Raw genomic sequence first — 12,008 nt, forward strand, 5'->3', positions numbered from 1 at the left:
TTATTGGATCATGATTCCTCTGCCATTTCTTCTATATATTAATCTCTTTTTTGGGTGCTATTAGAGGCTTGATCCCGGGATCAGAGTCCAAGGAATCAGTCCTAAGTATCTCCACAATTGTCTTTCTATGCACTTTTGATAGGTCTAATTAGCCTTTTAGTCTTCACAGTGCTGAAAATAACCATCATGATGCTTAGCTCTGAATTGTTTTCTTCTGATTTTTTTTCAATATTAAATGTGTCATGTGCTCACTGAATATAAATTAAAGGAAAAATGATCATCCATAATCCTACTATCCAATCATGACCACTCTTAATATTTTGAAGCCCTGTATAGTTAAAATAGCAATAATCTCATGGAGTCAAAAGTGCTCTGACATTCCATTGGAAGACTCCATAAAAGACACCAATGTACTAGTCTTGATAAGTCAAACATACTCTTCCAGTGATGGAATATGGTTATAGTTAAGCAGTTAGATAAAGTGGTTGACTTGCCTAAGAGCCATAATATACTAAAAATTGTATCTAATACTAGAATCACATTGACTTAAGATGCTTGCAATAATGATAGGCATAGGGGGGATGAATCCATCTGCTGGAATAATAAATTGATGTTGTCCACCTGGGTTCACTCTGTTTATGTGCTTGCTGGCTGTGGAATGTCAGAATCACATACATTATTTACATTGTTCATTTTATGTATATTTTTACTGGACATATGATTTTAATTCCTATATGTTAAATGCTTGTATGATATAGCTTCACCCTATAAAGTAACATTATTTTCCTGTGGCAATCACCTTTTGTAGCAGTTATGGCTATGCACTTTTCCATGGAATGAAGATGTAATGGTTTGGTTATCAATACCCTGTCGTTAGATATTTAAATTCTGGATCTTTCTTTCTTTCTTTCTTTCTTTCTTTCTTTCTTTCTTTCTTTCTTTCTTTCTTTCTTTCTTTCTTTCCCTCTCTCTCTCTCTCTCTCTCTCTCTCTCTCTCTCTCTCTCTCTTCTTTTCTTTCTTAGTATTTTAAATAAGACTGTAATAAACACTTCTCTCTCCCCTGTGGCATAAGCTTTTTCTGCATTCCCAAAAGTGGAATTAATGGGCTAAGGGTTACAAAAATTTTGAAGAATCATGATAGTCATTGCTAAACCATTTTCCAGTAAGGTAATTTCAGTTGACACTATAACTAGCATCCAGACCTATTGAAAGTTGATTTAACTCATCAGAACAAGAAGTATTTTTCATATTGTGTCTTTTTGTTTTTTTCTGACATCTCCATCCCTTTCTAAGGAGGAAAGATTGATGCCAATAGCCTGAACACAGTTCTGGGGAGCATGGGGATCAAACTCAAAAATAAGGAACTTAAAAATGTTATACAAAACCAACCTCTTGATGGTGAGCAGTGTAAATAATTCTATCACCTTTGGGGAGAACTTAGAATCTTGGGATCATGTATAAGAATTTCTAAAACTAGACTGATTTGAGGAGTTTAAGATATTTTTAAGAATCATAGAGAAAAACTTGTTTTTTTAAGTTTATTTATTTATTTTGAGAGACAGAAAATGTGTGCCTACAAGTGGGTAAAGGGCATAGAGAGAGGAAGAAAGAGAATCATAAGTAGGCTCCATGCTGTTAGTGCAGAGACTGAGGCAGAGCTCAATCCCATGAACCATGAGATCATAACCTGACTTGAAATCAAGAGTCGGACACTTAACCAACTGAGCCATCCAGGCATCTAAAGAATTTGGTCTTAAACTAAGAAGAAAGCCTGTCTGTTTTCATTTTTATTCATCTGAAATTATCATCCTCCTCAACAATGATTAACGCAGACGGGATATTCACAGCTGTTGTGATGCCAGAGAATGGTAGAGAGAAACAAACATGGGAACAGTGGGAAAAATGAATGAATGTCTAACCAAGAGAGCCTGAAGTAATTGAGAGAAAAATATGCATATTGGAAGTAGTAGAACATGATTAATATTTCTACCATTAATATTATACCCAATACCCCATGTCACCACCATTTTGAGACAGATACAGGAGTTTAAAACACTCAAGAAAAGTTAATTGCAAATAGATGGAAGATGTAAAGTCCCTTGCTCAGTATCTATGCTAGATGTAAAGTTCGCCAGAAATAAAACAAAAGCAACTGGTTTTTATGAATGATATATTTTTCCATACTTAAAGTATCTGAACTCCTAAGAACTGGAGATAGTACATTTGTCATAGTCAGACCCTGTGTTCAAGGAACATGAGCCAAATGCCATTGTTCTTACTAATAGGAATCAAGCACTCAAACCAGGATACATAGATTTAGTGGACACAAATTATTTAGTAGAATATATGGACTTTCACTGGGCCTAGGGCCCAATTTTTCTAAGTCTTATATCATCATCTGAATTTTTTTGTTTTGTATTACAGCTGATGGAAATGTTTCTCTGAAAAAAGTGATGAGTGATGTGAAAGCAGTTACAGGCAAGTTAAAAGTTATCATAAAGATTAAAATTCTAATTCTATAATGACATTTTCCCATCTTGTCTTTTCACTAAACACATAAATCCAGAAGATAGTACTAATTTCCATGACTCCACCTCAATGAAATAACTAGAATATTTCTAATATCATTGCATCAACCAACACATGGTTGTTTCCTTATTCTTTACCATGCCTCATTACTTTTTGAGATAGCATTATTCTGAATTTTTATTGTCCATTTGTCTTTTTAAAAATCACAGTTTTGTTACTTATATAATAACAACATAGTCTTTCATTTTGCTTCCTCTGCCTCTATAAAAATGCTGTCATAGTGTGCAGTGTTCCCTAGCCCTAGTTATGTGCAGGTTCTAGGACTTGTTTTTTTAAGATCATTGTGAGAAATGTATAAAGAAAAGCAAGAAATCATTGTCCAAAAAGTCAGAATAGTGATTACCTCTGCAGAAAGACCGTGGATAGGGATTGGGAAGAGTATGAGAGACCCCCCGGAGTGTGTCATGTTCTGTTTCTCACCTAGATGGTGGTTACAAAGATGTTGTTCCAAGTGCTTATGTCTAATTGTCTAAAGTCAGTCTTTGGATTGTCTGGATTAAAATTCATTTCTCAGTAGCAAGTCCTATATCCTCTAAAATACTTGCCTATAATAATGCTTCTGATCGTCACCACTGAAGAAAACTGAAAATCTATATCAAGGACAAACTACAGCCCACGGACCAAATCTAGTCCTCTGCCTCTTTTTATAAATAAAATTTTATTAGAACACACTTCTATTCTTCATTTATGTATTATTAATGGCTGATTTTGTGCTACAACAGCAGAACTGAGAAGCTGCAACAAAGGCGCTATACCCTGCAGAGCCTAAAATATTTACAGTCTCTCCCTTACAGATAAAGCTCACCAATCCTTTATCTAGATCACCATAACAATTGTTGAAGTAAAAACTAGGGTATATTGTCCAAATAACCTAATGCTCTGGGGGGAGGGAGGAACAGAGAGCAATATTAAGTTAACCTTTATATTCTAATTTTCAAGACAATTACCGAAAACCCCACTTTACTGAGAATTGTGCTTTCTTATCCCCAATGTTATGAAAGTGCATCTTTCACAAGGGTCAGAGGAATCCATTCTAATTCTCTGCCTGCCCATTACCCCACTGAGCAGGCCTTGCTGTGCCTTGGTCTTTCATCTAGCAGTTGGGGAGGGTGATGTATAAACATGGGCAGTTTTATTTCATCTTTTTTAATACTTAGGTAATTCTTAATAATGTCAACTGTACTTGCCATTTCTGTTTTCTGAAGGAGAAAGAGTTAATGTCAAAGATCTGAAAAATATGCTGGAAGACATTGGGATAGAATTCACACCTAAAGAATACCTGGAACTGGTGAAAAATCTTCAAGTTGATGGTAAACATTTCAAATACTATTAGAGCTTTCAAGGGAAGGGTCTGGGTATTTAAGACCGCTTTAAAAAAAAGCTATACTTATTTTTCCTTCTGTTCCCCTATGTTCCTCTGTTTTGCTTCTTAAATTCCTCATATGAGTGAAATCATGTATTTGTCTTTCTCTGACTGGCGTATTTCACTTAACATAATACGGGCTAGTTCCATCCACACTGTTGTAAATGGCAAGATTTTATTCTTTCTGGCCACTGAGTAATTCCATTGCGTATATACAGCACATAATTATCCATTCATCAGTCAATGGACATTTGGGCTCTTTCCATAATCTGGCTGTTGTTGATAGCACTGCTATAAACATTGGGGTGCATGCACCCCTTTGAATTGGCAATTTTGTATCCTTTGGATAAATACCTGGAAGTGCAATTGCTGGGTCATAGAGTAGTTCTACTTTTAATTTTTTGAGGAGCCTCCATACTGTTTTCCAGAGTGGCTGCACCATTTTACATCCCCACCAACAGTGCAAAAGTGGTCCCCTTCCTCTGCATCCTCACCAACATCTGTTGCTTCCTGAGTTGTTAATTTTAGCCATTCTGACAGGTGTGAGGTGGTATCTTATTGTGGTTTTGATTTGTATTTCTCTGATGATGAGTGATGTTGAGCATTTTTTCATGTGTCTGTTAGCCATCTGGAGAAGTGTCTATTCACGTCTTCTGCCCAAACCATAAAAGACTTAAATGCAGAGAACAAACTAAGGGTTGCTAGAGAAGAGGTGTGTGGGGAGATGGACTAAATGGGTGATGGGCATTAAGGGAGGGCCCTTGTTGGGATGAGCACTGGGTGTTATATATAAGTGGTGAACCAATACTACATTTTTTGTGAACTACTTGAATCTAAATAAATTTTTTAAACTATAATTATTACATATTCCTAACTTTAAAACAACAACAAAAAGAATGTCTAAGTAATTTTACCATAACCTTGTTCATCCTTTAGGAAGTGTAATTAGTTCTTTCTTTGGGAGTCAGCAACTCTATTTTCTTGAATCCTACCTTTAAAAGCTCTTTTGGTTTCACCCTCAAAACTAAAAGTTAAGCTGAGAGATGTAAGAAAAAAGTGAGGGTGGGAAGAGTAAGAGGGTAGGAGAAAGAAGGAAAAGTCAAGAAAGTGAAAGAAAAATATGTTCATATTCCATTATGGTGCCTGCCACTAATTATTGGCTTTGCACTTGACCACACACAGCATTTCTTCAGTCCATGGTTTCAGATTCATTGGAGGGTAAAAATCAGAGTTATCTCTAAAGCCAATCACTTTAAAGTGTCTTTGTGAAATGACATGTTTGTACTGTCTCTTTAAACCTCTGTGTCACGTTATCTGTGATGTCAATTGTGCCTTTTCTTACAGATGATGGAAACATATATGAAAATAGATTGCTAGATTGCTTGAAATCGTTCAACAGTGAGTAACATGATGACAAGAAAGATAAATAAGATTCTCCTGTGTCACATTTGCATTATCATTTAGCTGTTCTCTTGTGGCTCTTACCACCTCTTATATGAACTGATTTTGTATCTATTTTGCTGTTGTGAATATAGCTGCCTTGTTCAAATTCTTTCATTTTGCTGTTTAGTAAGTTTGATTTTTGTCAAATTTAATTTAAGAACATATTTAAATCCAGGTCTACATAGAAAACATGAAGTAAACAATTGGTAGGGACACCTGGGTGCCTCAGTCAGTTAAGCATGTGACTCTTGGTGTCAGCTCAGGTCATGATCTTGAGGTTCCTGAGATCAAGCCCCATGTTGGGGTCTGTACTGACAGCATGGAGCCTGCTTGGGATTCTCTCTCTCTCCCTCTCTCTTTCCACTCCCAGTCCCACTTATGATCTCCTCTCTCTTTCTCTTTCTCTTTCAAAATAAATGAAACTTAAAAAAAGAATTGTCAGTTGTTCAGGGCATTTCACTGACTAGAAGAATGAAACTCAGCATTTATGCCCTGTCTACCAGAGAAAAACATTTTTACTTGGTTGTCTCTGCCGTTATAACTCACTGGAGAATGAATTTGTACTTTGTAGGATTGTCCTCCAGACCAAGAAAGAGGTTACATTTATAATTTCACTTTGTCCACCTTTGTGTATTTGAATGTGTTCATTCACTGATATTTTTAGTGCGTGGAGATGAATTGAAATTTTTCTCCTTTGGAGAAGGCATTAAATTTCTCTTGTACTCCCAATTCTTTCTTTAGGTGGGAAAGTTGATGTCAGTGACCTGGAAAACATTTTAGAAAAAATGAAAATCAAGTTCCCAGAAAACAAACTTAAAGATTTATCACAAAACCTACCAACTGATGGTGAGCATCATAGATATTAGAGGCCTCTTAAGGGAAATTTTGTCTTAAAAGCTTATGTATGAGAATTCCTGGAACTAGATCCGTTTGGGTACTAATATGACTTTTTAACTCTTTAAACATAAAAGAATACTTTGATTCAGTGTATTTTCTTCAATCTCAGGGTACATGGCACATGTGTTAGAGTGAGTTATAAGTGATAAGTATTTACTTGAAAGAAGCTGAAGGAGGGCTTATTGCCCAGAGGGAAGAGGTTGCTAATTTCAGATTAGCTACATGATTTAAATATCTCTTAAAAGTCATATCACCCAGCTGTAGGATCCTGTTGGAGAAGTGATCAAAAGGGTGTGACTACTGGTTGACCAACGAGCTGGACCCAGGCCACCAGCGGCTCCTCACTCCCTCCCCTGTCCCTGGGGTCTATGCTCTGCCGACCATTCCCACAGTGAGAGCCATATTCAAGGATGTTGTCTTGAAAGAACAATGTGTTTCAAAACCATCTGGATAGTATACTTGACTGAACCCGGTAAAGACCTCTGTATGAACTTAAAGATTCCAGAGGGTAGATGTAGAGACCTACTCATCTTGCGGCTACCCAGGAGAACCCTTGTATGTAAGTTCCCTTGCTTATTAAACCTGCCACCAGCAATCTGGAGTGGTCCCTCTTTCTTTGCTCTCTTTCTGCCTTCTGTTGGGGGGAGGGGTGGCGCGGTTTTAGATTTCATCCAGGAAGTTTCCAAGGTTGCGAACCAATTGTTCCTCTATACCTTTGTGATACACCAACTTCCCGAACCCCTCCTCCTGCATTTTGGCACTAGTTTTCATTATTCCTTCCTGGTCTACAATAGCAACTTTAACCAGCAATATTTTACTTTCTTTCAAATAGCATTCTAGGAGTACCCAGCTGGCATAGTCAGAAGAGCATGCAACTCTTGACCTTGGGGTTGTGAGTTCAAGTCCCACATTGGGTATAGAGATTATATACATAACATACACACCTACGAACAAAAACAGCCTTCTAATTTTCTTACTCTAATTACCAAGAAATATAGTCCTCATATTTATCAAAAATACTAGTCCCTGCATTTCTACATTTTTTTGAACACATCACTTCTTTTAACTTTACTTCTTTCACTGTCCAGATACTGTCTCTGTCATACCTGTTGTATATAACTCTAACATTTGATCACCTCAGTAATTCAAATCTTCATTCCTATTTCTGAGCCTTGCTAAGGAAAATCATATAAACCTACAGATTAGTTCCCCTCCAAATTCATTTCCTCCTGGATGGTACAAGGACCTATGAACATTTTAACTCCATCTTCCCTTTCCCTATATTAATGTTGCTTCATGTCTTTTAATACTATCTTGTATTCTTTCAACTCAGCATAGCATTATTAGTAGCAATGTTTTATAAAGCCAATATTCATCCAGATTTAACCACTTTTGCCTTTTCTTTGCCATTCATTCTTACTTCAGATCTTTCATTTGGGGTCATTTTTCTTCTGCTGGTAGTAATTTCCTTTATTTAGAGTCTGCCAGTGACACATAATGATTTGGGAAGGGTTTGGTGCCTAAAAATGTCTTTACTTTATCCTTATTTTTCAAAGATATTTTCTCTAGGTTTAGAATTCTAGGTGGTCAGTTTTTTTTTATTTTCAGCACACTGAAAATACCATTCCATTATCTTCTGCTTTATAATGTTGCTGATGAAAGTCAGCTATGAATATATTGGTCTTTGGAGGGTACTCTTTTTTTTCTTTTAAAACATTTATCTTTGTTTCCAAAGTTTCACTATAATGTGGAAGATAAGAAAAGATTTTTTTTTCCACTTATTCTACCTGGGATTCTTTGGGACTTCTGAATCTGAAAATTAGAATCTTTCATCAGATCTGGAAAATTCTCAGTCATTGTCTCTTCCAATATTGTCTGTACCCATTGTCTTCCCCCCCCCGCCCCCCAGAACTCCAATTAAATGTAGATTAAACCATTTTCCTCTGTCCTCCATGACACTTAGTCCCTGCTCAGTATTTTCTGTATTTTTCTTCCTGTGCTTTATTCTCAATAATTTTGCCTGACTTGACTTCCACTACACTAGTGCTTCAGCTGTGTCTAACCTGCTGTTACATCTACTATTGACCTCTTGGTTTTAGTTTTTGTATTTCAGTAGAAATACAAACAATAGTTTGCATTGTTTGTATTCTTTTTGTATTTTGTCTTGTATCCTTTTGGATTTTTTTTGTTTTTATTTTTGTTTTGATGGTTTTAAATGTTTATTTTTGAGAGAGAGAGAGAGTAGGGGAGGGGCAGAGAGAGGGGGAGGCACTGAATCCGGAGCAGGCTCCAGGCTCCAAGCTGTCTGCACAGAGCCCAATGTGGGGCTCGAACCCAGGAACAGTGAGATCATGACCTGAACCGAAATTGGACGCTTAACCAACTGAGCCACTGAGGCACCCCTGTTTTTCATTTTTAATTTCCAGAAATTCTGCTTAGTTCTCTTCTGAATCCCATAGATAGGGTTTTTAGTTTGTTGTTCCCTACATATATTTTCAAATTAACATGGTTCTCTTACAGTCTTGGTCTCATAATTATAGTTAATGAATTGTTTGTGGGGTTGTTTTTTGGGTTTTTTTTTTGTCTCTGTTGTTTCTTCTGATTCTCAGTTATGGTGTCCTTGTTTCCTTTTGTGTGAAAAATTAACCGTGAGAATTCTTTGAGACCTGAAATGAAATGCATTCCTCCAGAAAAGATTTGTTTTACTTCCTATTCATTTGAGTTTACTATCTGTCAGAGCCATTTCAATGACTTTTCATTACTTTTCCCCTCATAAGGGGACTATAATTTCCTCCACTCTGCTAAATCAGTTACCACTACTTGCTTTCTAATCTCCAAATATTTGTGAAGTTTCTTATTCACTGGTATCTCCTATATTGTTGTTTTTATGAGTATATTCTATTATTCCTTTTCTGTCATTTTAATGAGGCTTCCAAGAAGAAGAGGAAATAAATACTTATGGAGAGTAAAGGTTTTAAAACATTACCCTAGCTAAGAAATTGATCAAACTATTTTTTTTCTGAGAAAAAAAATCAAATAACTGAAATCCAGAGAGGGATCCCCAAATAAAAATTGAGAAGTGAGAAGCCATTGGGTTTAGTCCTCAGGCTAGAAGAGATTATGTACATCTGGAGCAATGATAAGCATTTACAAACCCAGATCAAATAAGTAGTACTCTGCTTCCTTCAGTGGCTCCCGTGGTCTCCTGCACGTGATTAGCTATCACACCTTTGCTGTCGGTCCTGTGAAATCAACACAAATTTTCCTGCCTACCTTAGAATAAAAAATTAAAGCGAGATTTCTGAAAGCATGTCCTGATAGAGAAGCTGAAAGAAGATCAGAGCTTTCTTCTTACCTCGGCCCAGTGAAACCAGTAATTCATGAAGGCTCCATAAGGGAAGGAACCGTGTCTGTATTGCTCACTGCTATATCCCCTAGTGCCTTCCCATATGTGCAGATACTTGATACTTTATAAATATTTGTTGAATGAATAAGGAATTGAATTAGTTAAGTAACATGTTTCTTAGCCACTCTCCAAGGCTCTCTGCAAGGACTTTCCAGTTATGGTGATCAATGGGCATTAACTTATAGTTAACTGGGAGTTTTCTGTAAAATGACATTGTGCTATATATGTAGAAAGAGCCCCCACGGTGCAAATCTGCTAACTAAATACGTGGAGATGGTATACTGGAAACTACCTAAAGGAAGAATGGGGTTCCATAGTAATAAATGGCATATTTTTTGGTAAGAAAATGCTAATAATATGCATAATTTCTAAGTTTTCTTTTTCTTACCCTAAAATATACTGTATCTGCAATCCTGGAAGAATTTACTGATTTCAGAGCTAATTCTGTCATTCTAACATGTTCCACTCCCTCTGTTTTATTTTAAAGTGTTTAATATTATTATGTGCAAAGCCTTATGTGGTTACTGAATTAGGATGTCTGGACAGAATACAAACTAGAATTTTTTTTCATTTAGAAGCATTCACAATGTTTGAGTATATAATGAACATACCTATTAGAAAAAAATGCAATAAACTAAGCTAACTTGCCATTGTCATTACTGGTAATGTTAAATAGCTAGATTTAAATTTCTGAACTGGAACTTCTTTGCTCTTATTCCCAGGATCTGGGATGGTAGGTGGTATGAGCTGAAGAGAACAAGCCTGAGGAGGGAGATGTTACATGGTGTGTGGAGGTTGAGACATTAAAAGAAAGCAGAAAATAGTGAAATTAATAGCTAACATTTTTTTTAACTTTTAAAATCTTTATTTATTTTTGAGAGTGAGACAGAGAGAAAGAGAGTGTGAGCAGGGGAGAGGCAGACACAGAATCTGACGCATGCTCCAGGCTCCTAGCTGTCAGTACAGAGCCTGATGCGGGGCTCAAACTCACAAACCATGAGATCATGACCTGAGCCGAAGATGGACGCTTAACCAACTGAGCCACCCAGGTGCCCCTAATAGTTAACATTTTTGAAGGGGCACCTGAGTGGCTCAGTTGGTTAAGATCCAACTTTGGCTCAAATCATGATCTCACAGCTTGTGAGTTCAAGCCCCATGTTGGGTTCTGTGCCGACAGCTCAGAGCGCGGAACCCACTTCGGATTCTGTGTCTCCCTCTCTCTCTGCCCCTCCCTGGCTCATGCTCTGTCTCTCTGTCTCCTCCAAAAATAAATAAACATTTTTAAAAATTTTAAGAGTTAACATTTTTAGAGCATAGTTTTCTATTTCATGCTAATTTGCATATGTGTATTCAATGAATCATGAAGAAATATTAATTATTTTGCTCTACTTAGCAATCATTCTCTATCAGTGCACAATTGTGTCTTTCTGAACTTTGGCTTATGTTTTCTTAGCTTCTGGGATGGCTGATCTGCATAAACTGCTAAAAGAAATAAAAAAATTCACAGGTGAGCAAGATGTTTTGTGAAAAGATGTAAAACAAACAAAAAAAATACTTCACATTGACATACAAATTTAAGGTTATGTTTTCTTATTCTGTCATTGACTGTTATCTTCTACTTTTTTAATGATTAAAATTTGATTCCAATGACATGAAGATTCCATTGGATTATTTATGTTTTGGCAAAAATGTTGCACGCTCTCTCTAGCAAGTTCTATATTCTCTGAAACTTCATTTTTATTCTGTGATTCATTTCAACGGGCAACACACCTGTTCATTTACTTAAAATATTTAACTACCATCTACTATAACCCAGGAAATGTTATAGTGAAACTGGCAGGAATACAAATAATGTGGTCATTGTAGATAATCTATCTCCCAAGTCAGGCAAAGCAAAGAGTAACAGATTTTAGTGATGATAATACGACTAAAATTGGGTAGCTGCCTGTACATAACGTCGGTCACTTTGCCTCCTTTATACAGTCCTTTCTGTGATCCGGGTTAACTCCTCTGAGGTCATTAAGAGCATTAGGAATACGTATTGAATTTAGAACTCAAGAAATACTTTCTGATAACTATAGATAACCCTTTTAAGCGTAGACACTTCATCATTTGGAGTCAGTAGGCCATTCTCATCTGTTACCATTTCCATCTTTTACAGGAGGAAAAGTTGACGCCAAGGATTTACACAAAGTACTGGGAGACATGGGAATAGAGCTCACAGATGGAGAGCTCGGGCAGCTGTTGAAAACGTTGCCAATTACTGGTAGGTAGTTTCTGTATCTTTGTATATGTATGGCGTATCTCTG

At 36.6% G+C, this 12,008-nt stretch overlaps 1 protein-coding gene across 1 annotated transcript in view; it reads left to right on the top strand.

Moving 5' to 3' along the window:
- LOC115281646 overlaps window positions 1-11,973 on the top strand; it is a 138,891-nt gene extending 126,918 nt beyond the window's left edge. The window contains exons 51-57 of the mRNA XM_029927064.1: window positions 1,295-1,399; window positions 2,426-2,479; window positions 3,796-3,900; window positions 5,298-5,351; window positions 6,138-6,242; window positions 11,153-11,206; window positions 11,861-11,973. Coding sequence (XP_029782924.1) covers window positions 1,295-1,399; window positions 2,426-2,479; window positions 3,796-3,900; window positions 5,298-5,351; window positions 6,138-6,242; window positions 11,153-11,206; window positions 11,861-11,973 — 590 coding nt within the window. The remainder of the gene's footprint in view (window positions 1-1,294; window positions 1,400-2,425; window positions 2,480-3,795; window positions 3,901-5,297; window positions 5,352-6,137; window positions 6,243-11,152; window positions 11,207-11,860) is intronic.
- Window positions 11,974-12,008: the final 35 nt, after the last annotated feature.

This window comes from Suricata suricatta, chromosome 17, assembly GCF_006229205.1.
Source record: "Suricata suricatta isolate VVHF042 chromosome 17, meerkat_22Aug2017_6uvM2_HiC, whole genome shotgun sequence".
NCBI classification, from domain to species: Eukaryota; Metazoa; Chordata; class Mammalia; order Carnivora; family Herpestidae; genus Suricata; species Suricata suricatta.